This window comes from Cebus imitator, unplaced genomic scaffold (assembly GCF_001604975.1).
Source record: "Cebus imitator isolate Cc_AM_T3 unplaced genomic scaffold, Cebus_imitator-1.0 Scaffold87, whole genome shotgun sequence".
NCBI classification, from domain to species: Eukaryota; Metazoa; Chordata; class Mammalia; order Primates; family Cebidae; genus Cebus; species Cebus imitator.
This window is the reverse complement of record NW_016107402.1, coordinates 6,820,652-6,847,959: the sequence shown is the minus strand read 5'-3', so window position 1 is coordinate 6,847,959 and position 27,308 is coordinate 6,820,652. Positions and strand designations below refer to the sequence as shown.

Genomic DNA, 27,308 nt, shown 5'->3' with positions numbered 1-27,308 from the left:
AGTAGAGACGGGGTTTCACCATGTTGACCAGGATGGTCTCGATCTCTTGACCTCATGATCCACCCGCCTCGGCCTCCCAAAGTGCTGGGATTACAGGCTTGAGCCACCGCGCCCGGCCAAATATTAATAACTTCTAAAGGCATACCTAAGTCCTTGTATTTCTTCTGTTGTGGGTTAATATTATTTCAAGAGTATGCTGTGAAAAAATTAATTATATACGCATGGATATGCAAGCAAATGAAAGATACCACTTGGGAGCCCTGGAGAGAGAAACTTTCATTTTCTCAACAAGGAGACTGTAAACTGTGGATCACAAAAAAAATATCATGGTAGTGATCATGGCTTTTTTTAACAGCTTTTTTGAGATATAATTCGCAAGCCATACAGTTCACTCATTTAATGTATACAATTCAATGCTTTTTAGTATATTCACAGTGTTGAGGGTAGTGACTGCTTTTTAAGATGTGTGGGTCTTCAGTTTTATTATTTCAGTTACTAACATATATAAGATTTTGGTGCATATATAGAGAATACATAATTTTAAAAATCCAGTGTCTCCTATTTCTGAAGGTCTACACAAAGAAAAGTGCTGATGGTGACCCACTAACTTCAATGCTATATTGCTCTTGGCTGACAACAGAAACTTAGATAGTTATATACTAGAGCAGTAAAGAATAAAATTCAGCCAGGCACAGTGGCTCATGCCTGTAATCCCAGCACTTTGGGAGGCCAAGGTGGGCAGATCACAAGGTCAGGAGTTTGAGATCAGACTGACCAACATGGTGAAACCCCATCTCTACTAAATATACAAAAATTAGCCAGGTGTGGTGGTGCGTGCCTGTAATCCCAGCTACTCAGGAGGCTGAGGCAGGAGAATCGCTTGAACCTGGGAGGTTGAGGTTGCAGTGAGCCAAGATCATGTCATTGCACTCCAGCCTGGGCAACAGAGCTTGACTCCATCTCAAAAAAAAAATTAATAAATAAAATAATAATAAAACGCCAACCATCAGACTAAGTAAAGGCAAACAATTTCTACTTCCAGCTGTTATCTACTAGCACAATTTCTGCTAGTACGCAGTAGGGTGGTTCTTTTATCAGACGACCACATGAATCATTTGCGGATCTTGAAAAAGAAAAAGATGATGATCAGGCCCACTCTAGTCAGATGAGCTATCTAAGAGTGAGGTTTGGGCATGTGTTTTGTTTTAAAGCACCAAAGGTGATAAGGGTGTACACCCGTGGCAAGAATCACTGTAATCACTACTTACCGAATGGATGAACTACCTGGTTGTATGGCCGTTTCTTTTGTGCTCCAGTTTCCTCATGAGTAAAACAGTAATTTCTAAATGCTTTTTCTTATTCACTAAGTAGCTCATATTAAATAGGAACACATGGAAATGGTTTGAAAAGCAAAAAATGCAAGAAAAATATAAGCTGAAAAATCCTTGTCATCATTATTAGCTACCCCTGAGACTTACTACTTTATCATAAAACTGGGATCTGAACCAGTTTTTGTACTCCAGCTGGTGAAGCAGATGCTCTGAGCACCAGACATAACAGAAGAGAAAGGGAATGCTCATTTTTATCATTAAAATGAGGCCCCTTACAAAGCAATTCTTATAAAAGTTTCCCTGATACACCATCTCTAGCTTACAGAGCTATATTAATTTTTTGAAAAAAGAGGGGTGACTCAATGGGAAAAAGTATCTCTTAAGGAGCATAGAGAAGTGTCTAAGAAAAGGAGGGAAAAATAGTTCCACAGACATGTTTCCAGTTTTTATACTGAGAAGATAGCACAAAGAGAAAAAGAAGACATTTAATAACAGAACTTGGGGGAGGGGGCAAAAATAAAATAAAAATAAAAACAGAACTACAAAAAAAATTGGTCCTATTCAGTTTATATACACTGAGATTATGGGCATATTGAGCTTTATAAAAGCTTTATTAAATAAATAGTAAATTGCCTATTTATTTATTTGAGATGGAGTTTTTGCTCTTGTTGCCCAGGCTGGAGTGCAATGGCGCAATCTTGGCTCACTGCAACCTCCGCCTCCCGAGTTCAAACGATTCTCCCACTCAGCCTACCAAGTAGCTGGGATTACAGGCATATACCACCACAACTGGCTAATTTCGTTTTTTTTTTTTTTCCCAGTAGATACAGGGTTTCTCCATGTTGGTCAGGCTGGTCTTGAACTCCCGACCTCGGGTGATCCACCCACCTCGGCCTCCCAAAGTGCTGGAATTACAGGCGTGAGCCACCGCGCCTGGCCATCAATTTATAATTTAAAAAAGAAAAGATTAATAAAATCAATATATTTCTAGCAAGGCTGTTCAAAACAAAGAGGGTACAACTTACCAATATCAGGAATGTAAAGGTGGACCCTGCTATAGTTCTTACAGATATTAAAAGGATACCCAACTTCATGTAAATATTTTTGGAAATTTAGATACAATGCACATTTCCTAGAAAAACACTAGGCCAGGTGTGATGACACACCTATAATCCCAGCACTTTCAGAGGCCAAGGTGGGAAGACTACTTGAGATGAGTTGTTTGAGACTAGCCTAGTCAACACATTAAAAAAAAAAAAAAAAAAAATTAGCTGGGTATGGTAGCATGTGCTTATGGTCCCAGCTACTCAGGAGGCCAAGTGGGAGAATCGTTTGGGCCTGGGAGGTCAAGGCTACAGTGAGCCATGATGGTGTTACTGTACTCCAGCCTGAGAGAGCTATAAGACTCTTTCTTAAAAAAAAAAAAAAGAGGAAAGAAAGAAAAAAGAAACACAATTTATCAAAACTGAAACAAGAACTAGAACATTTTAAAAGTCCCTTATCTAATAAAGACATTGAATATGTAAGTAAAGAATCTTCCAGAGACCTCTAGGACCAGATATGGCTTCATAGGTAAATTCTTCCAAACAGTAACAAAGAAATGACAGCAATCTTTAACAAACTCTTCCAGAGAACAGAAAAAGAAGGAATCTTTCTCAATTTTTTATGAGACCATCTTTAACAAACTCTTCCAGAGAACAGAAAAAGAAGGAATCCTTCTCAATTTATTTTATGAAACCAGCATAAACTTGATACTAAAACCTGACCACAACATTACAAAAAAGATAAATTATAGGCCTACTCCTCTTATGCAAATAGTTGTAAAAATCCTAAAATGACATAAAAAGAAAAGCATATTACAACCAATTTGAGCTTCCTCCAAAAATTCTTAGGTGGTTTAAAAATTGAAAGTAAAGGCCGGGCACAGTGTCTCATGCGTGTAATTCCAGCACTTTGGGAGGCCGAGGCAGGCGGATCACTGGCTCAGGAGTTCGAGACCAGCCTGGCCAACATGGTGAAATCTCGTCTCTACTAAAAATACAAAAAATTAGGTGGGCATGGTGGTGGACACCTGTGATCCAGCTACTCAGGAGGCTGAGGCAGGTGAATCACCTGACCCTGGGAGGCAAATGTTGCAGGGAGCCAAGATAACGCCAAAACAAACAAGAAGGGGAAAAGGAGTGAAATTTTGAATCAAAAAAAAAAAAAAAAGAAAGAAAGTAAAAATAATCTACCACATAACATAAAAAGGAGAAAAATCATTTTATTATATCAACTGATGAAGTAAAAAGCATTTGATGAAAGTAACACTAATTTATAATAAAAACGCTTAGGGAACTAGAATGAAAAGTTCCTTATATGATAAAGAAAATACCATATAAGGAAGCTTGATGAAATATTGAAACTTTAGCCCTAAAATTGGGAGACAAAGATGACAGCTATTAATGCTTGTACTCAGCATTATATAGGACATTCTAGCCAGCAACAAAGCAGTTAAAGAAACTGAAAGTGTGAATTGGAAAGGAAGAAATACAACAATCATTATTTTTAGTTGATGTTGGGTACTTGCCCAAAACAATCCACAGATAAACCATTAAAAATTAATAAGAAATTTTTTAGTAAGATTACTGAGTATAAGGTCAAACTAGAAAAATCAATTGTATTTCCATGTACCAAAACAATTGAACAAAAAAAAATTTAAAAGATACCATTTATTTTATTTTTATTTTAGAGACAGGGTCTTGCTCTGTCACTGAGGCTGCAGTGCAGTGGGACAAACACAGCTCACTGCAGCCTTAACCTCCTAGACTCAAGTGATCCTCCTGCCTCAGCCTTCCATGTAGTTGGGACCACAGGTGTGCACCACCACACTCAGCTAATTTTTTTTTTAAGAGACAAGGTCTTGCCATGTTGCCCAGGCTGGTCTCAAACTCCCAGGCTCAAGCAATCTTCCCACCTTGGCCTCCCAAAGTGCTGGGATTATAGGCATGAGCCACTGCAACCAGCCAAAAACCAAAAGATACCATTTAAAATAGCAAAAGATGGCTGGGCATAGTGGCTCACTCCTGTAATCCTAGCACTTTGGGAAGCCAACATGGGAGGATCACCTGAGCCTGGGAGTTCGAGACCAGCCTGGGCAACATGGCAAGGTTCTGTCTCTAAAAAAAAAAAAAAAAAAAAAAAAAAAAAAAACTAATTAGCTGGGAATGGTGGCATGCACCTGCAGTCCTAGCTACTCAGGAGGCTGAGGTGGGAGGATCACGTGAGCCTGGGAGATTGAGGGTGCGGTGACCTGTGTTCGCTCCATTGCACTCCAGCCTGGATGACAGAGTAAGACCTTGTCTAACAACATTAATATAAAATAGCAAACACCACCAAATATCTAAGAATAAAACTAATAAAAGATGCACAAGTTACCTACACCAAAAATCACAAAACATTACTGAGAGAAATTAAAGAAACCCCAAACAAAAGAGGGTGAGGCATGTTTGTGAATCAGAAGACTCAATATTATAATAGTGTCAGTTCTCTCCAAACTGATTCATATAATTAACTAAATCCCAAGAAAACTATTAAGACTTTTTTAATGGAAATTGAAAATCTGATTCTACAATATGTAAGATAATGCTACGGGCTAAGAATAGCCAAGATAATCTCAGAGAATATTGTTAGAGAACTTGGATAAACACTTACAAAAGCTAGAATAATTAAGATAGTGTAGTACTGACATAAGGATAGACAAAGATCAATACAACAGATTCGAGAGACCAGAAACGAACTCCCAAATTTATGGTCACCTGATTTATAACAAAGATGACGTTGGAATGCAGTGGGGGAAAGAATGACATTTTATTTTATTGTTATTTTTTTGAGATAGAGTCTCACTCTGTCATCCAGGCTGAAGTGCAGGCACAATCTCAGCTCACTGTAACTTCCGTTTCCTGGAGTCAAGCGATTCTCCTGCCTCAGTCTCCCTAGCAGTGGGGAGTACAGGCATGTGCCACCGTGCCCAGCTAATTGGCTAATATTTTTGTATTTTTAGTAGAGACAGGGTTTCAATATGTTGGCCTGGCTGGTCTCTAACTCCTGACCTCAAATGACCCACCCACCTCAGCCTCGCAAAGTGCTGAGACTATAGGCGTGAGCCACCATGGCCAGCCAATATTTATTTATTAAAATACACCGTAGCAAGAACTATGATAATTACCAGGACAAGATCATGCATCTTAAAAAAAAAATTCAGAATACAAATGTAATAAGGCAGTCAAGCTGTGATTTCTGTAAATCTTTCTAACTTGTTCAAGATACCAAAGTGCACTAACACTTGATTTATTAACAATTGACTCTTTGGTTACCTCTGCTATTAGAAAAAGACAATACATCAGGCATAATACCTATGTAACCATGAAACTCCATTTAGTGGGGAAAGCTATGGAATATGCTATCAGACAGACCTGGATTTCTGTTCTAGCTTGCAACTTACTGTCTGTGAGATGCTGAACAAGTCGCTTAAATTTTCTAACCTCAGTTTTCTTACCTGAAAAATGGAGATAAAAAGATAATTTCCCATACCTAAGGTAGACTGGAGGTAAGGTGATTTACTGGACAAGGAAGGAAATGCCTGATATTGTTATCTGAATATGGCAAAGACATGAAGATTAAATGATTATGCCTCAAACTTAACTTTTCCACAATAGTTTTTATTTTCCATATCCAACTCTACTACTCTTCCAGATTTTCTCATTCTACTAAATGATTAAGGCTAGAAATAAAACTTGAGTTTCTTTTCCTTACCATCTCCAACACTTCATTTATCAGCAATTCAGTCAGCCCTATCTCCAAAAGTATCCCTGACTACTTTTCCCTGTCTTTGTTGCCAACATTCAAGTGCAAACTGTCCCAGACTCTGCAACAGCCTTCGCCCTGCTTCTGCTTTCACTCACACTTCAATGGACTATTCAGCTGTGATCTTTTAAAAATGGGATTCAGATTACACCACTCCAGCTCTAATAGCTTCCCAGTGCAAATGAAATAAAATCTAAACTCTTTACTGTGGCCCATAAGGCCCTATACAATCTGGCTCGCACCTACTTCTCTTATTTTGTACTCCTTGACCCTACATTTCCTGGAATTTAGACCTATGCTGTCTGATATGAGAGCTATGAGCCACATGTGGCTATTTAAATTAGAATTAAAATTCCGTTCCTCAGTCACGTAGCCACACTTCAAGTTCTTAATGGACAGAAACATATAGCTATTGGCTACTGAACTGGATATCACAAAATGAAAGATATCCATCAGCACAGAAAGGTTCATGGGACACCACTGCTCTAGACACATGGCAAGCTCATTCCTACCTTCAGGACTTTGTACTTACTACTCCCTCTTCTGCAAGGCTCTTTCCCCCAGATTTTGAGATGGCTGGCTCCGCCCTCTAAATTAGATTGGACCATTCAATCTGAAATAGCTCCTTACCTCCCCCATCCCCAGATATTCTATATTCCTTATCCTGTTTTATTTTCTTCACAGCATTCATCACTATCTGAAATTATTTTGTTTTATTCTTCTGTTTCCAATGACAGAATGTTAGCTCCATGAAGGCAGAGACTATGTTTGTGTGCTCACAGCTGTATGTATAGTGACTGGAATACCACCTGGCCCATAAGAAGTATAAAATAAATTGTTGAACAAAGCAATAAATATGGACCTGAAAGAACATGAGTTTTGGAGTTAAACCAACATGAATTCCACTCTTAACCCTTCCATTTACCAGCTGTCAAATCTAAAGAAAAGTTATTTAATCTCCGAGCCTAGTTCATAGTGTTTTCATGAAGATTAAGACAAAGCATGCAACATGCCTTGGATTGTTACTATTAAAACAGCCCCTTACTGAGGCAGGAGAATTGCTTGAACCTGGGAGGTGGAGGTTGCAGTGAGCCAAGATCGCGCCACTGCACTCTAGCCTGGGTGACAAAGCCAGACTCCATCTCAAAAGACAAACAAACAAACAAAACAGCCCCTTAAAGTTGGGAGAACAGAAAAACACCAAAAAAAAAAGTGGGGGGAATGGGGGTGTCACACCTGTAATCTCAGCACATTAGTTGGGAGGCCGAGGCAGGCAGGTGACTTGAGGCCAGGAATTCAAGACTAGCCTGGCCAACATGGCGAAACTCCATCCCTACTAAAAATACAAAAATTAGCCCGTAGTGGTGGCACATCCCTGTAATACCAGCACTTTGGGAGGCCGAGGAGGGTGGATCACCTGAGGTCAGGAGTTTGAGACCAGCCTGGCCAACATGGTGAAATCCCGTCTCTACTAAAAATACAAAAATTAGCCCGTAGTGGTGGCACATCCCTGTAATACCAGCACTTTGGGAGGCCGAGGAGGGTGGATCACCTGAGGTCAGGAGTTTGAGACCAGCCTGGCCAACATGGTGAAATCCCGTCTCTACTAAAAATACAAAAATTAGCCCGTAGTGGTGGCACATCCCTGTAATACCAGCACTTTGGGAGGCCGAGGAGGGTGGATCACCTGAGGTCAGGAGTTTGAGACCAGCCTGGCCAACATGGTGAAATCCCGTCTCTACTAAAAATACAAAAATTAGCTGGGCGTGGTGGCACACACCTGTAAGCACAGCTACTCAGGAGGCTGAGGCAGGAGAACCACTTGAACCTCGGGAGGCAGAGGTTGCAGTGAGCCAAGGTTTCGCCACTGTACTCCAGCCTGGTCCACAGAATGAGACTCTGTCTCAAAAAAATATAAAAATAAATGATTATTATAGTAAAGCAGACCATTTCCTCTTTTCTACTATAGAAAATAACTATCATTAATTAATTAATGAACTTATTTTTTGGACACAAAGTCTCATTTTGTGGCCTACCCTGGAGGACAGAGGTGCAATCATAGGTCACTGCAGCCTTGACCTTCTGGGCTCAAGCTATCCTCCTGCCTCAGCCTCCTGTGTTACTAGGACAGCAGAAAAATATAAGAGCTATTTTTAAACACTTAAGGCTTCAGCTTAGCATACTACATTAGATTTTAACTCTGCGGTAGAGATTCTGATAGATTTAGATTTATAGTTCTGATTCTGGTAGTGTTTGATCCACCACTACCTAGAGTGGAACCATGATCTAGTCACTACTCTCTGAAGCTCAATTTTCCTTTTCTTAAGATGGTTCTATTAAGATTAGAGAACTAGTAAGATCCTTTCATTTTACCACTGAGATTCTTCAATTTCATTATCTTATAGATAACTGTACTTCCTTTATCTTTCCAAATGAATTATGATGATGAATTATGATGACAAGAAATCATTAATATTTAATACAAACCTCCATCAAGGCTCCGGGATGCCCGTTTACTTGCTGTACGCTCAAAGTGTGGGGCAGGCCTGTCAATTAGAGCACTAGCTTGCCTGGTCTGAGCTTGAGTCCGGCCACTATATCGAAATTTGGATCCCAGTGCAAGAAATTTGCTTTTGGGAATGGTATCTGTAGATGTCAATCTGGGGGGGGGAAAGTCATAATAGTCATATTATTATATATTCATCTCATCATTGTAACACTGTAGAAACAAAATCAAGAATAAAAAAGTTTCACATTTCTTAGGGTTTCCACAGTTACTAAGAGATTTTCAATCAAGTAACCATTATTTTAGTTCTTTGTCATTTCTCAAAGCAACCAGTATAATTTAGTTGGGACCTATATTAATAGCATCATTTATATCTCTATAGAAAGGGCCTTATAGTTTTCAAAATGTTTTTATAGCACTGCAGTATTTTTGCTACATCCTTGTAATGTTTTCACCATTTTATAGATATAGGAAACTGAACTTCAAAAAAGAAGTTACTTGCTTAAGATCACACAGCTGTTAGGATATTGGCAGTAACAAAGTCCAAGCCCAGAGCTCTTTTTCCATTCTACTAGAATCACAGTTTTGTCAAATGTCCTCCAAACTGAATTAATCCCTAGTAATCTATTTAACAGGTTATTTGGTAAACTTTTAAACTCAGTTAGAAACCCCATCTTTTTCTGATGCAGTACTCTATGTATGCTTTGTACCATACTGAATTAAAACAATCTATTTCTATGCTGGTCTCCCCTACAAGACTGAATTCTCTAGGAGTAAAGAACAAAGACCATGACTTACTCATCTTTGTGTTTTGGCTTCTGGCATAGTGCCTAGCATGAATATGGTACCCCATAAATATTTGTTGAATAAATACATAAATTACTACATCAAATACTACCAAAAAGAGAGTATTTTTCCCTTTGAGATAATTAATTTCAATTCAGCAAACATACACTTTCTTTTATGTAATGGAGCATTACATTTTAAGGTATCCTTTTATTTTGATGCAACAGATTTAAATATGCCATCCTACAAATAAGTATACTGGCTGCAGCTGAAATCTATACCACAGTTATTAGATATTCAAAAATCACTCTTTTTTACTCCTTGCCCTTTTTTAAAAATTCTACTTCTGTGGTTTGATTTTAAAGGAGGGATGATGAAAGCATAAATAAATGTGTTAATGCCAATAATTAAGATTCTTTAATTGGGTATAAAATGCACCCTCATGTTTTATTTTGAAATAACTGAAAAATATTTTCCTTGATTTTTCTCCCTGTCAATTGTGCTATAGTGCTATTATATGAAAATATAAATAGGAAAAGATATGAGGATTATCTCTCTCTCTTTTTCTGTGGAGAGCCATTTATAAAGAATTAAGTTTATTTATGAAACAAATGATGTGAGGCCTGGGATTTGCTTCAAAATAATCTTGGAAGTAGGGGGAAGGAGTAGGTAGGGATACAGATGAAACAAGATTGGCTTTGGGATGATAATTACTGAAGCTGGGTGATAAGTACAAGGAGATTTTATTGTACTGTTGCTACATATGAAATTTTCCTTAATGAAGAAATTCTTAAAAAGGCAAAGTAGGGCAGGTGTGGTGGTTCACGCCTATAATCCCAGTACTTTGGGAGGCCAACGTGGGCAGATTACCTGAGGTCAGGAGTTTGAGACCAGCCTGGTCAACATGGCAAAACCTCGTCTCTACTAAAAATTTAAAAATTAGCTAGGCATGGTGGTGTGCACCTGTAGTCCCAGCTACTTGGGAGGCTGAGGCATCATGTTACTGCACTCCAGCCTGGCAACAGAGTGAGACTCTGTCTCAAAAAAAACCAAAAAACAACAAAAGGCAAACTGATAAGTAACTAGCTAGTTCTCCTTTTAACACAAGTAATTACTTGTCTAAAGTCTGTCTTCTCTACTAGATTGGGTGTTCCATCATGAGAGAGACTAGAACTATCTTTTGGTATATTCCCAATGCCTACCATGGTGCATACAAGAAGGGTAAGCACACAGAAAATGTTTGGTAAATAAATTCAAGGGGTTAACAATATGGCCTCTTGGCACGGTGGCTCATGCCTGTAATCCCAGCACTTTAGGATGCCAAGGCAAGTGGATCACTTGAGGTCAGGAGTTCAAGACCAGCCTGGACAACACAGTGAAACTCCGTCTCTACTAAAAATACAAAAAATAGTCAGGCATGGTGGCGGGCATCTGTAATCCCAGCTACTTGGGAAGCTGAGGCAGGAGAATGACTGGAACCCGGGAGCAGCCAGCACAGACTGCACTCCAGCCTGGCAACAGAGCAAGACTCCATCTCAATCAAACAAACAAACAAAAAAAGCAGAGGAAATGCTTTCTTCTGTCTTCTGATTATCTGGCACAATTAGGCTTCAAATATAGTTCTGTATGCTCCCTTTCTGGGGTTGATAAGAGCCAAGCTAACAATCAGCTTCACATCTTTAACCTTGTCATATAAAAGCCTCACAGAAAGCAGTTAAGCATTGCTTAAAGAAACTCCATGTAGAAAAAATAATAATAAAACAAAAAAATAAAAATTCTGTCAGGTGCAGTATCTTACGCCAGTAATCTCAGCATTTTGGGAGTCTGAGGCAGGCGGATCATAAGGTCAGGATTTTTGAGACTAGACTGGCCAACTGTTTCAATAGCCAGCGAAACCCCGACTCTACTAAAAATATAAAAAATTAGCTGGGCATAGTGTCGGGTGCCTGTAATCCCAGCTACTTGGGAGGCTGAGGCAGGAGAATTGTTTGAACCGAGGCAGAGGTTGCAGTGAGCCGAGATCATGCCACTGCACTCCAGCCTGGGCGACAGAGCAAGACACAAAAAAAAAAAAAAAAAAAAAAAAAAAATTTCATGTGGAGGCAAATGAGGGTAACTTCCCTTAATCAGACTGACTTTAGTCACAATTTGTGCAATCCCAGAGCCCCTAATAAATGCAGGTTTCCATTCCTTACTCCTTTCTTCCTTCTACCATACATAGAAAGGTGCTTTGGAAATGTTGAGGCATACTTTTCAACCCAAAGGGAGAGAAATGGATTCATTTTGTCTTGCTTAAGATGATCTCACCGGAGCTAAATAAAAGAGTGCCAGTCAAACAAAGAAAGGAATTTTAATAGCAGGCTTAAAATAGAAACATTATAAATAATTTATCCTTGAAAAATACTTAAGTGAGAATAATACCTGAAAAACGTGTGATGTTCTACACAGACTTTCCATAATTTCTTAGCTGCTCGGTAACTGGGAAGTTTGAATCCGATGGTACTTTCATACTGTTCTTGCTACAAAAACACAAATAAACATGGGACATGAAGTTATTACATGTGATACAGTACCAGATTACAGTGATCAGTACCAGAGAAATATGGTGCCACAGAAGAGGCCACTGTTACCAATTTAAGGACATAAAATGCATTTTAAATTTTTTCCTACTTACTGAAAGAAATTCACTCACTGGGGGTGGCTTTTTCCAAAGCAAGAAAACCAGGGAATACATCTCATATCATCTATGCATGTTATTTTGTTTTTCAGAAAACACACACACATTCACTATACATTTTTCTGAGACATAATTAAGTCACCTTTTGATTGTCCAGACACTGCTTTTCCTTAGTCACTATCTGCATTTGAGATACCATTCAATGAACAAGGAATGGGATATTGACCAAGTTCTCCAATCAATCAATATTATTATGCAATAGAAATTAGTAATAGGAGCTAAAGATTTTAGTTCAAGTCAGATTTTTAAATCAATCTTTTAAGCTGACTAATAAAAATTATATATACTTATCATCTATGACATGTTGTTTTGAAATATGTATACTCTGTGAAACGGCTAAATTGAGCTGATTAACATATGTATTACCTGACATATTTATTAATTTTTTGTGATGAGAAAACTTAAAATCTAGTCTCTTAGCAATTTTTCAAGAATATAATACATTGCTATTAATGATAGTTCACCATGTTGTACAACAGATCTCTTGAACTTATTCCTCAGATTCTTAAATCACTAAATGTTTCTCTTTTTTTCCTTTGATTGATGATTAATTTATCTAGATACCACTTTAACTGAAGCAAACCATATTCTGCCAGGGCTACTAAAAACACTGTCCTGTTGACCTTTCACCTCTTTGTTTCTACTTTAACCATTTTTTTTTTTTTTTGAGACAGAGTCTCACTCTGTTGCCAGGCTGTAGTGAAATGGCCCGATTTTGGCTCACTGCAACCTCCTCCTCCCAGGTTCAAGCCATTCTCCGGCCTCAGCCTCCCAGGTAGCTGGGACTACAGGTACGCATCACCATGCCCAGCTAATTTTTGTATTATTTTTTAGAAGAGACGGGATATCACCATGTTGGCCAGGATGGTCTCAATCTCTGGACCTTGTGATCCACCTGCCTCGGCCTCCCAAAGTGCTGGGGCTACAGGCGACAGCCACTGCACCCGGCAAACTTTAAGCATATTTTATAAGATGGAAAGGAAACTAACACTTATTTTGTGTCTACTATTGCCAATAACATTATGATTAGATAGTATCATGTATATTTTTACACATGAAGGCACTGAGGTCAGAGAAGTTTTTTTTTTTTTTTTTTTTTTTTTTAACTATGTTTTCATCTCTGTATTTTTTTCTTTTATTCAGCCATTTTTTTTTACTTTCTTTGAATAGGACTTTTTTTTTTTTTCCTGCCAGATACCTCTAGTTCAAGAGGTCAGAGAAGTTATTTGCTCATTTCCACAGGTATGAAATGACAGAACCAGATTTTCACCCTCTTCACCATACCACACCACAGTGAAATCATCTATTGCAGCCACAATACTCTGTTTCTCAAAATCCTGTTATTCTTGATTATCTTCTTAAATAAGAATTCTACCTTTTTAGAAGCTAAAGACTTCCCATTATCATATTAACATGTGTGAGGGGTGGGATTCTAATTTGCTGTTATATTCCTGGTCCCTAGAATAGTGTCCAACACAGGAAAGCTCTCAATAAATATTTATGGACTGAATAACTCTTGAATTTGAAATTTTAAGGGAAGACACTGATTGCTCTGTGCTAGGCATAGGTAAATAATTATGATACGAAATAAATGCTTCTATGGTAATCCCCATCCAAGATTTTTAAGGCTGCACATCCAGAATTTCCAGGCTCAAATAAAGAGCCATTTTTCACCAGCAGATGGTGATATATACATAAAAAAGCTACTTAAGGTTAGTATCATTTCCTACATAGAACTTTTACAGCTGTCATCTCATTTGATCTTCAAATAACTATGATGGAGAGGTTATTATCCTGTTCAAATGACAAGGAAGTTGAGCCTTAGATTTGTCCAGGTCTTTTGCTTAGTATGTGGCAGAAAAGAAGCCAGAACTTTTTTAAAAAAAACTTTAATTCCTACTTTAACAATTTTATGCTATTCCATAATGGCTCTTCAATACAAAAGTTAAATTTGGCCAGCATTAGTATATCCTGAAACCAACTAATAAATGAATTATCTGGTATGAAGTTGAACATCCAACTCTATTAAAAATCTAGAACTTGGCCCTAGAACACACTCTCAGTAGCCATGAGAAGCTACGCATACATATAAATTTTAATTATATGAGGTAAGGGATTCGTGGGGCCGAAAATGAGTAATTTATCCCCCCAAATAATTTTAAAATCTCATGCTACTCAATTTAAAAATATTTTTCCATTAAGTTTTTGCTTGGAGTAAACAAGAACAAATCTATCAGTTTAACTTTTTGTGATGGCATATTTACTTATAAAAAGTGAACGTCCAGAAGACCAGTAGTAAGAGAAAGCAGCAGCATCACAGGACTGATCAACTTAGAAAACGGAATTATCAGTCCTTGAATAGTTAACTACAGAGAAACTTCTTAGATGACTTAATCAGGAAAATGGAAATGAACAGATATGTCAGATACAGTCTGCATCTGGTTTAGCAGGAAGGAAATACAAATTCTGTACCTCTCCAGGCCGAATCTTGATGAAAAAGCTGCTACGTTTATAAGAAATCTTTAGCACTTTGGGCCAAGGGAAGCGGTTAATTCTCAGCTTATCTTTGTAAACCAGGAGGCCACTAGAGCAGACACCTAGGATGATGTCTACTCCCTCCAAGTCCTGAAAAAGAAAAATGTTAGCATTTCAGTCTGGAGCAAAGTACTCATTATACTGTTGACTATTACTAGATAATCTGAAGATAACCAAAACCAGTTACAAAACATACAATGAAAAAGAAAGCTTAGTCTAACAATTATAATTTATGGGCCTATTATGTTTAAATCAGCAGTCATGACTTCCTGGAAAGCAGGACTTAGAGCTAGGTATACTATCAAAAATATATGCACAATTATTAATATAATTCTTGTTTTTTTATGATAAAGCGGTAATAGCTCCAGAAATCATGTTAAGTGCAGGAGTTAACTCTATTCCTATATAAACTCAGCACAAAACAATCTTAGGCTCTTAAAATCGATGTTAACTATATTAAATTAAAAATATGATCCCTAAGTCAAGATGTTACATTAAGGCACAATGAAGTCATATTTACATGCCTCTTTATTTATTTACTTATTTTTTGAGACAGTCTCGCTCTGTCACCCAGGCTGGAGTGCAGTGGTGGGATCTCATCTCACTACAACCTCCACCTCCTGGATTCAATTGATTTTCCTGCCTCAGCCTCCTGAGTTGGGATTACAGGTGCACACTACCATGCTATTTGTTTGTATTTTTTGTAGAGATGGGCTTTCACCATGTTGGTCAGGTTGGTCTCGAACCCCTAACCTCATGATCCACCTGCCTCGGCCTCCCAAACTGCTGGGATAAACAGGTGTGAGCCACCGCATCCAACCTACATGCCACTTTATTAAAGAAAACTTTTAAAAAATTAAATATGTAATATTAATCATCTATATCTGTAATTCAAAAATCAATTTCAGCTGAGCTAGTTCCTACAGCTAAGATTGTTTAGATAAGTAATCAAAACACAAAGTTAAATGCTTCTTGACTACTCTTTTCCTGAAAATGAGTACAGAGAAATATATTAGTGCCTACATGTATTATATACAAGCATAATAGAGAAGTAGAAATTACATAAATTTCCAATTCAGTGACTGTGTAACTGAGGATTTCCCAGAAGATACCCTCTTAAATTTTTAAAGCTTGTGGGTATAACTACATCTCACTTTGGAAAAATAATTTGCTTTATAATACTGCATCAATACCTGACTTGACACCAGTTTCCAGCAGGAATTGAGAAGTAAAATCCAACAATTTCAGTTCTAGAAATATATCTAATCTGATGTACTGATCTTCCTCCAATATACTTTAGAGATTCATAGAAGTTGTAGTACCCAGCCAAAAACAATTCAGAGCAATTTTTTTTTTTTTGAGACAAGGTCTCAACTGTTGCCCAGGCTAGAGTACAATGGTGCAATCTAGGCTCACTGCAGCCTCTACCTCCTGGGTTTAAGCAATCCTCCCACCTCAGCCTCCAGAGTAGCTGGGACCACCAAAGGAACACACCACCATGCCTGACTAATTTTTTGTAATATCTATGGAGACAGGGTTTCATCATGTTCCCCAGGCTGGTTCCTCCCCTGAGCTTGAGCGATTGACCGCCTCAGCCTCCCAAATTGTTGGGATTACAGGTTTGAGCCACTATGCCTGGCACTGAACCTCCCCAGCAACTTTAGTAGTTGAAGATGAGAAAAGTCAGGAGACTTTCCTTAAGTATTCATTCTGTTAGGCTGCATTAGGTAAAACTAGGATTAAAGCTTCAGTTTCCAGGGTCCTATCCTAGTGGTTTTGGAATGAGCCACTGTGGTTCATTCAGTGTGCCTCAGAATAACCTGGAAAACTTGTTAAAATGTATTGCGCTGAGCTCCACCCCCAGAGATTCTAACTCAGCAAGCCTGGGAAGGGGCCTGAAATATGCATTTCTAACAAGTTCCTAAGTGAGGCTAAATGTTGCTGACTCAGAGACCACACTTTGAGAACCACTACTGTAGGCCAATGGTTTTCATATTCAAGCATGAATTAGAATCATTTGGATGCTTATTAAATCTGGAGATTCTAGAACCTTTTCTCCAAATTAATTCTATAAATATGAGAAGAGCTCAGGAATCTCCATATTTAATAAACACCCCCTTGGTGATTCTCATGTAGGTGGTGCTGGCTGTCAAACAGGTCTGCTGCCCACTGCTCTATATTTTTAAATGTTACTACCTTTTAGGAAAATCAATTTCCTTTTCTCTAGGGGGCTATCTTTTGATCTTAACAGTAGCTTGGATATGAAACTTTATTCGAGAATGGATATGCTAAGAGGAAAATTCAATTGATACAGTTGACTGATTTAACTGATACACTTAAAATGCTAACAAGAACTACTATTTCCCTCTTTTTTTTTGAGATGAGGTCTTGCTGTCACCAGGGCTGGAGTGCAGTGGCACAATCATAACTCACTGTGTCCTCAACCTCCTGGACTCAAGTGATCCTCCCACCTCAGCCTCCTGAGTAGCTGAGACTACAGGCACAAGCTGCTGTGCCTATCTAGTATCTCTTCTGAATGTTTTAAAATACCCCAGTTGTTGGTAAGAAGTATTATATGACACAAATGTGATACATGCATAACAGATATGTATCATATAATGTCTTACACATGGATATTAATAAAGTACAAAGTTATCATTACCTTTGCTTTATGAAGATCAACCCCATACATAGACAACTTTTTGGCATTCTCAAGAAATTCCAAGTCAGCCTGTGCTGGAGTCATGGACCTTTGATAGAATAAAAACATAAAATTCTTTCAGTATCATAGTGTCAGCATTTACAGTAACATTTATATATTCATTGTATTTAAAACACATGAACATATACACACCACTATGTATATAAGATATACTTCCTAGTCCTGAATGTAGGTTATTATGGAATAGGATTCATCACTACCTCTATTTAAATAATTAAAATATGCCTTAGAAAAAGGTATCAAGGGGAAACAAAAAGCCACCAAAAATCTACCCCTTCCAATTTTTTTCAATACTACTAAACAGTTTTCTTAAAGCTATTTCATCTATCATTAGTTCTGCCCCTTTCGCTTTACTCTTTTTCTCCAACATATATAAACTCCTCCCACTAATTTTTCTTGCCAAGGAGATGATCAAATTAAATCCTCAGAGGGCATGGTGCAATTTACGATATCCTCTTATAGCCACCTTTTTTCTCCATACCCCTGAATTGAGTTATGAAAATTAAACAAGAGGGCAGCTAATGTTATTTAACTGAGGACTCTTAATTGGGGCAGGCTTGATGAAAAGAAAATTTCTGGTAACAGATGGTGTCTTGTCCACTGATATAAACAAAATAAACTGGTTAATAGAAGCACATAGATAATGGTGTGCTGCTTTCTCTGTTATTAATATGTCTTCATTACCAGGCATATAATGAATTAGATTTGTTTGAAAACAGTCAGTCTCACTGTCTAAACACTCACTGTGACAGTCTTCTCTCCTCTATAAATTTTCCCTCTTTTGAAAAGTGTTCATGAGCTGTTACATAGAGCTTTCAAGACAAAAATATCACTCCTAATGCTGCACAAGTCAGACCAATCAAGTATAACTTCACAGTAACAATAATACAGCCACATCCCCAAGGAAAAAATATGTAAATGCCAGTTTCCCATAAGACTGCCTCAAGCTAGAGAAAGCTGGAGGGGTCTCTTCATTTAACAAAGAAAAGTCTCTTCCGAATACATCTGTGTTTACCCTAATTAAAAAGACAAAGGATTCCTTGGAACAACCACCACCAAAATATATATATAACAGGAGAGAGGCTGCAGATTTGTTAATGACTCAGACTTCGTGAATAAACTTATTTTCACAAGCACTGAAGCATTCTATCAATTCTATTCATTAATGAACCCGAAATTGAAGAATAAAAGAATGGAAAATTAGCCCCTTATGCAAGTCTCTATATTCAAGTCATTAAAAGCATTTCAGGAAAGTTTTGTACTTTAAAATTGTTTTTCCATCTAAATTACATACATTATTTTCTTTTTCTTTTTTTTGAGATGGAGTCTAACTCTGACACCCAGGTTAGAGTTCCAGCTTTCAGCTGACCGCAACCTCTACCACCTGGGTTCAAGTGATTCTCCTGCCTCAGCCTCCTAAGTAGCTGGGATTACAGGTGCGTGCCACCACGCCCACCAACATGGGGTTTCACCATGTTGGTGAGGCTGGTCTCGAACCCCTGACCTTGCGATCCACCTGCCTCAGCCTCTAAAAGTGCTGGGATTACAGGCGTGAGCCACCATGCCTGGCTAGTTACATTTTTTTCTAGTTAGTGTTACTCCTATTTTATGTTTCTGTTGTTGTTACTGTTATCAATGAGATGAATTTTAGGATTTTCTTTTTCTTTTTTCTTTTTTTCTTTTTGAGACAGGGTCTCACTCTGTCACCCAGGCTGCAGTGCAACGGTGCGAACACAGCTCACTGCAACCTCCACTTCCCAGGCTCAAGTGATTCTCCCACCTCAGACTCCTGACTAGCTGGGTCTACAGGTGAGTGTCACCCCAGCTAATTTTTTTATTTTTTGTACAGAGGAAGTCTCAGTATGTTGCCTAGGCTGATCTTGAACTCCTAAGCTCAAGCCATCCTCCAGCCTCAGCCTCCCAAAATAGTAGGATTACAAGCATGAGCCACCACTCCTGGCTGAATTTTAGGATTTTGAAGCTGGAAAGGAGTTTGAAGTTTAAAGAATATAACAATTTAATTTTGCTGTTGAAGAAACAGGTCCTTAGGGATCACATTATCACAGGCAGGTTAGGACCCTTAGTTGAGACAGCAGACTTAAGTCAGAACTCAAGTCACATTACTTAGGCCAGAATCCAGGCTCCATGAGTGGTCAGCCAGTGTCTCCCTCCATCTCCTCTACAAAACAAGAATCATAATAATGTGTATTTCCAGATACTAGGACAGGCAATGATTTTTTTTGTTTTTGCTGAATGAATGAATGTTACTATTAGGATCGAAATAATGGTTGTAAAACTGCTTTATAGACATGAATAGTTATTATTATTGCAACCTCAGTTTTCTGATAGTCCAGTGGTTCATCTACATACAGATCATAAAATTAAGAGACACAATTTGGATCACTTGAATTTGAAGACAAATTTTAAAACATTAAATAAAACAATCATGATAAAAATCTTCCCTATACTCACTCCTCCTGCCCTACCCTAAGGGACATTAATAGGGTCAACCAATTTGAATATAGATTTAAATTTCACAGTATGTAGTTAGATGCTTCTATAAATAAGCATGCTTTACATGCTTCTATAAATAGCATGCTTCAAAAAATAAGGAGAGATCTTTAACTTTAAAATTTCCTTGTTAGTTGAAAATAATATTTATATTTGAAGTTTGATGTTTGCATTTAAAATTTTTAACCTAATTTTTAGCCAGGCTCAGTGGCACACACCTATAGTCCTACCTACTCTGGAGGCTGAAGCAGGAGTATTGCTTGAGTCTATGAGCCTAGGTGACATAAAGAGACCTTGTCTCTAAAAAAAGAAAGAAAAAGAATAATTTTAGCTGGGTGCAGTGACCTGCAGTCCCAGCTACTTGGGAGGCTGACGCAGGTAGATTGCTTGAGTTTAAGGTTGCAAGTGAGTTATAATTATACCTGTAAATAGCACTGCACTTCAGGTTGCACAACATAATAAGATCCCTTTAAATTTTTTTAAAAAATATATAAAACTAATTTAAGAAAAAAAAAATTATTATTTTTTGAGTCTCACTCTGTTGGGCAGGCTGGAGTGCAGTTGCATCATCTCGGCTAACCACAACCTCCACCTCCCGGGTTCAAATGGTTCTACGGTTCATCTGCCTCAGCCTTCTGAGTAGCTGGTAGCTGGGACCATAGGCGCACACCACTACACCCAGCTAATTTTTGTATTTTTAGTAGAGAAGGAGGGGTTTCACCATATTGGCCAGGCTGGTCTCAAACTCCTGACCTCATGATCTGCCCACTTCAGCCTCCAAAAGTGCTGGGATTACAGGCATGAGCTACCATGCCTGGCCAAGNTTTTAAGAGACAGGGTCTTGCTCTGTTGCCCAGGTTGGAGTGCACGGGCACCATCATGGCTCACTGCAGCCATGACCTCCTTAACTCAAGTGATCCTCTCGCCTCAGCCTCCTGAGTAGCTGGGACCACAGGCGTGTGCCACCGCACCCAGCTAATTTATTAATATTTTTATTTTTGGCAGAGACAGGATCTCCCTTTGTTGCCCAGTCCTGAGTAGCTGGGACTACAGGCATGTGCCACCACACCCAGCTAATTTTTTTTTGTTGTTGTTGTTGTAGTTTTTGTAGAGATGGGGGTCTCATCATGTTGGCCAGGCTGGTCTTGAACTCTTGGGCTCAAGTGATCTGCCCAATTCAGCCTTCAAAAGTGCTGGTATTACAGGCATGAGCCATCTTGCTCAGCCTTAAAATTTCAATTTATTTATGTCAGTACAGACTGATGAATTTTCATTTTATTCAATGTAGTACATCAATTATTTTCCTTATTTATTTTAATGCTTAAATTGCCCCAGATTTGATCAGTGGGAACCTCTCCAAGCTAGATTCTGTGTCCTTCTGACAATTTCCCATCATTTTTCCAGTATTTCCTTCTGATACAATGTAGTAGAGTTTGTATCTGTGTATGTATCTACCTTTTTACATCTATATTTTTATTTCTACCTATCTATATATTGGAAACCACAAGTTCACATTGAAGCCTCCAGTTTTAACACAATATCCTAACAGGGTTCATTTTAGTTTCCCCCTTTCCATAATTTAGGTCTCCCTTTACTGACAGTGAGAAACCTGGCTCTCATTACCCTGAACACATTGACTAATTTGATCAGTCCCTCTCGATATGACCATATAATCTCTCATTGCAGCCATGGACTCCTCCCATATGTAGATGCCCTTTTCACCCTACTTGAACCCTGAATTCCCCATTCTGGGCTTCTCAGTACACGTGGATGTCCTCCTTACCTCACCAGGGTTCTGACTGCTGATGTGGGACCATCTCTTCACCCTGCTTAGGTTTTGACACTCTGCATCAAGTACCACCCACTATGGATGCCTCCCACATCCTGCGTAGGCCTTTCCCCCACATGGATGCTCTTGCTCTGTTTGGCTTCCGAAACCCACCACAAGTTGCCCACACATGACTATCATCCTCATCCACTTGAAGCTGACTCTTCATGCCAGGCTGACTTCTCACTCTTCTTAGGCCTCAATATTCCAAGCCAGACTGCCCCTCTGCATGGATGACTACCTTGCTCTGCCCCACCTAATGTTCCCAGAAAGCTTTTTCTGATTATAAAAATCATACACATTCACTGTATGAAATTTGGAAAATATCTTTAAGAGCACAGAAAAGAAAATCTATAGTCTCACCACCCACAGACATCTTTGCATGTTAACACAACATGTATATTTAAAAAATTAATATCACAAAATAAATTATTTTTTGCCTTAAAATTTTAATGATCAAGGTTTTCCCTAAAATTTCTAAGACCTTTGAAAGTCATAACAAACCAGCTGGGAAGAGATTAGATACCTCTAAACCATTAAAAGTAGTGTCTTGAATTTATTCAGTACCACCTAATAATTTACTACTTGTTAAGTACTGCAGCTTATGAAAGTACCTGACCAGAAGGCTCTGGCACTGGTTAACTCTTGCTCATTAAGAAGAGAAGTTACAATAAAGTTTCCCTACATTTATTTCAAGCAAATGGGGTCAGAATAGAGCTATTCAGTGAGTTCCAGTATTATGTGACTGCCTTTTAGTAATGTTTGTTATATCTCTTAGTTAAGGATTATGATTTCAAATAATTAAGTGGGGGACAACAGACAAGTTTACATACCTTCCTAATACCCATAAATGGAGGGCAATTAATTTTAAGGCTTGATTTGCTAGTGTAAATTTAAAGTGTTAATTATAGCTTTAAAATCCCGGTCTGGGCAAAGGGCCACTACTAAGGATTCCATTTACACCAGTTGTCTTCTATTTCAGAAGCAGGATGGTATTTGCTTGTACTGCACTTGCTAATGCATAGTAAAATGCATATGCCTCAGCAGAAGTTTCTTTGGATTAGTTAAAATGCCATGTTGAGCTGGGCGAGGTGGCTCACACCTGTAATCCCAGCACTTTGGGAGGCAGAGGCGGGTGGATCACCAGGTCAGGAGTTCAAGACCAGCCTGGTCAAGATGTTGAAACCCCGTCTCTACTAAAAATACAAAAAATTAGCTGGATGCAGTGGCATGCGCCTGTAATCGCAGCTACTCAGGAGGCTGAGGCAAGAGAAACACTTGAACCTGGGAGGCGGAGGTTGCAGTAACCTGAGATCGCGCCGTTGCACTCTAGCCTGGGTGACAGAGTGAGACTCCGTCTCAAAAAAAAAGCCATGTTGTTGGACATAATTAAATTTTTCATTTGGGTTTGTTTGTGAAGGTGGCAAACCTTTCCAAACAGGAGCAAGTAAATTCCAAGATAACAGACTTCTAAATGTTCTCATCATGGTGATCCATTATTCCTCAATTTCTACCACATCCCTAACAGAACATCAACTGAACTATATCCATTTGTCCCTTGAGATTGTTTCACCTAATTGGGTTTAAATTCTGATAAAAATTAAAACTACTTATCCAAACCAAGACATATACATTCATCACTTGTAAAATGAGGATAAGAATTATTATTAATCCTAGCAGATATTTGAACTTTATATACTGTCATTGTACTAATCACTTCATATAAATTTTCCGATTTAACAATTAGAAAATTCACATTAGGCCGGGCGCAGTGGCTCAAGCCTGTAATCCCAGCACTTTGGGAGGCCGAGGTGGGTGGATCACGAGGTCAAGAGATCGAGACCATCCTGGTCAACATGGTGAAACCCTGTCTCTACTAAAAATACAAAAAATTAGCTGGGCATGGTGGCGCGTGCCTGTAATCCCAGCTACTCAGGAGGCTGAGGCAGGAGAATTGCCTGAACCCAGGAGGCGGAGGTTGCGGTGAGCCGAGATCACGCCATTGCACTCCAGCCTGGGTAACATGAGTGAAACTCTGTCTCAAAAAAAAATAAAAATAAAAATAAAAAAAGAAAATTCACATTATTGCCTTTATTTTTCAGATGAAAAAACTGAAGCTTAGAGAGCGTAAGTAACTTACTAGGAGCGTAAGTAACTTATTAACTCACACAGCTAATAAGGAATGGATTCTGAAATCAAAGAAAGGCTGACTCCAGAGCCCAAGCTTTTAACTATGGTGCCCTACTGCCTAACTCAGTGGTTCTCAAACTTTTTTGATCTCAGGACCTCTTTATTCTCTTAACAATTATTGTAAAAATTATTGAGGACCCTAAAGAGTTTTTCTTTTCTTTTCTTTTTCTTGAGATGGAGTTTCGCTCTTGTTCCCCAGGCTGGAGTACAATGGTGTAATCTCAGTTTACCACAACCTATGCCTCTCAGGTTCAAGTGAATCTCCTGCCTCGGCCTCCCAATTAGCTGGGATTCTAGGCATATGCCATCATGCCGTTAATTTTATATTTTTAGTAGAGATGAGGTTTCTCCGTGTTGGTCAGGCTGATCTCGAACTCCCAACCTCAGGTAATCTGCCCATCTCAGCCTCCCAAAGTGCTGGGATTACAGATATAAGCCACTGCCCCAGCCAAGAGCTTTTCTTTTTCTTTCTTTTTTTGTTTGAGTTGTAGTCTCACTCTGTCACCCAGGCTGGAGTGCAGTGGTATACAACTTCCACCTCCTCGGTTCAAGCAGTTCTCCTGCTTCAGCCTCCCAAGTAGCTGGGACTACAGATACGTGCCACCACGCCTGGCTAATTTTTTATATTCTTAGTAGAGACGGTGTTTTACCATGTTAGCCAGGATGGTCTCCATCTCCTGACCTTGTTATCTGCCTACCTCAGGCTCCCAAAAGTGCTAGGATTACAGGTGTGAGCCACCACGCCTGGCCCAAGAACTTTTCTTTATGTGGCTTATAGCTATCAGCATTCACAATATTAATTTTTTTTTAACTAAGCAAAATTTTAAATGTTTATTAAATTCTAAAAAGTAATGGTAATGCGGCCAAGCACAGTGACTCTCATCTGTAATCCCAGCGTTTTGGGAGGCTGAGGTGGGTGGATCACCTGAGATCAGGAGTTCAAGAACAGACTGGCCAACATGGTGAAATCCCTTTCTACTAAAAATACAAAAATTAGCTGGGCGTGGTGGCACATGCCTGTAATCCTAGCTACACAGGAGGCTGAGGGAGGAGAATTGCTTGAACCCAGGAGGCAGAGATTGCAGTGAGCTGAGATCGCACCATTGCACTCTAGCCTGGGCAACAAGAGTGAAACTCCATCTCAAAATAAAATAAAATAAAATACAGTAATCCCATTTTTTTTTTAACATGAATAACATATTTTCTGAAAAATAACAATATTTTCCAAAAAGGTAATGAAAAGCAATATTGCTTTACGTATTTATAAAACTCTTCAATGTCTGGCATAGAAGACAGCTAAATTCTCCCAACTGCTTCTGCATTTAGTCTATTGCAATATATTAATTTGGCAGTATGTGAAGAAATCTGATCTCACACAGACATGTAGCTGGAAAAGGAATGTCTATGAATTTAAAATATTCTCTCTTTTTTTTTGAGTCGGAGTCTCCCTCTTGCCCAGGCTAGAGTGCAATGGCATGGTCTCAGCTCACTGCATTCTCCACCTCCCACGTTCAAGTGACTCTCCTGCCTCAGCCTCCCAAGTAGCTGGGATTACAGGCGCCCGCCACCACACCTGGCTAATTTTTGTATTATTAGTAGAAATGGGGTTTTGCCACATTAGCCAGGCTGGTCTCAAACTCCTGATCTCGTGATCCACCCGCCTCGGCCTTCAAAAGCGCTGAAATTATAAGTATGAGCCACCGTGCCTGGCCTAAAATATTCTTTTCTGGTATTATACTAAACTTATCAATAAAGATAAGTTACAATGCGAAATGTCGAAACTTATCAATGAACTTTTTATACTGTTACATTCCATTGGTCTATCTTGCATTTTGAATGGATTGTTTACTTATGCATGATTTTGTAACACTGTGCATTTCTAATTTGAAAAATACTTGTTCACCAAATTATGAAAATCTTCCAAACCTTGACATGTTTCATTATACAATGTATGTATAAAAAAAATCACATTCATTAAAATCAGCACCGACCTTAGCAGAAAAGTCTTTAAAACCTGTCAAGATCATGGGAGTATATAAAAGTTTTCCAAAATTATAATTTTTACTGGAAAGCTTGAATTTTGTCATTAGCAATAAATACTGTCAGTTGCTTTCCTAAAAGCTCATTTCATTTTTGAGAAAATGTATGTCAAATAACCAAGTCCGAATAATCATAGCTTGTCATTTTTTCAAGAAAACATGGTGTTACATAGGAAAGATGGCCAAGTTCAGTTCACAACTCAATTGCACAAGTGCTTTTCCTTGAGACAACTGCTGTACTTCAGTATGCAGCAGAAAGGCTTTGTGTATGCTTCCCATCTAATCACATAGAATATGAAATAGAAATGTATTCAAGACTTAATAAAATTAATACTTTTTGCTGCTTTGTTAGGAAAATTCTAAGGTAAGCTGGCTTTCTTTTTAACCACCAAGTGCATGCTGGAGAACAATATAATGACTATTAGTAGTTTGCTGCAACTGCCTTGATTTGTGCTCCACCCATTTGAACACAGTGAAAAAGGCAACTAACATCTTAGCATTATTACAAAAACAATTTTGACCTCATGGACCCCTTGAAAGAATCTTGAAGATCTCCAAGGTCTACAGACCACCCTTTAGGAACTGTTGTCCTAACTCAAAGGGTGGTTATAAAGATTAAACACGATGTTTAACATCAAGTGCTTATCACAGTATCTAGCATATAATAATGGATGCACAATAACTGGCTACTTACTATAATGATTATGTAACAATTCTATAAAGGAGAATCAAGCACTGAATGAGAGACTATAAGTCCTCTCAAACCTGAGACTCTATTATGATCAGATAAGTACAAACTTAAAAAGCAAACGTGCAGTTCTCTTTGGAAATAGTGTGACCCCAAGAGAGTTGGGTAACTCGTATAAGACTACATATGTAGGTTGTAGACTTTAAAAGACTCATTAGGCTGTGCACAGTGGCTCACGCCTGTAGATCTAGCACTTTGGGAGTCTTGAGGCCAGGAGACTGGCCTGAACAACATGGTGAGACTACCATTTCTATAAAAAAATTTAAAAATTAGCTGAGCTTGGTAGCACATACATATAGTCCTAGCTACTCAAAAGGCTGAGATGATCACTTAAGCCTAGGAGATTGAAGCTGTAGTGAGCTATAATCACATCACACTGCACTCCAGTCTGGGCGAGTGTGAGACTCCATCTCTCTTTAAAAAAAAAACAATTGGCTGGGCACGGTGGCTCACGCCTGTAATCCCAGCACTTTGGGAGGCCGAGGCGGGTGGATCACGAGGTCAAGAGATCGAGACCATCCTGGTCAACA

At 38.7% G+C, this 27,308-nt stretch overlaps 1 protein-coding gene across 32 annotated transcripts in view; it reads right to left on the bottom strand.

Moving 5' to 3' along the window:
• The window catches only part of EPB41 (erythrocyte membrane protein band 4.1), a 220,493-nt gene that overhangs the window by 65,953 nt on the left and 127,232 nt on the right, over positions 1-27,308 (bottom strand). For all 32 annotated transcript variants that reach the window (XM_017534791.2, XM_037740733.1, XM_017534786.2 and 29 more), the window contains 4 exons: positions 17,403-17,490; positions 14,678-14,830; positions 11,890-11,987; positions 8,664-8,836 (listed from right to left, as the gene is read on the bottom strand). In XM_017534791.2, the coding sequence (XP_017390280.1) occupies positions 8,664-8,836; positions 11,890-11,987; positions 14,678-14,830; positions 17,403-17,490 (512 nt within the window). The remainder of the gene's footprint in view (positions 1-8,663; positions 8,837-11,889; positions 11,988-14,677; positions 14,831-17,402; positions 17,491-27,308) is intronic.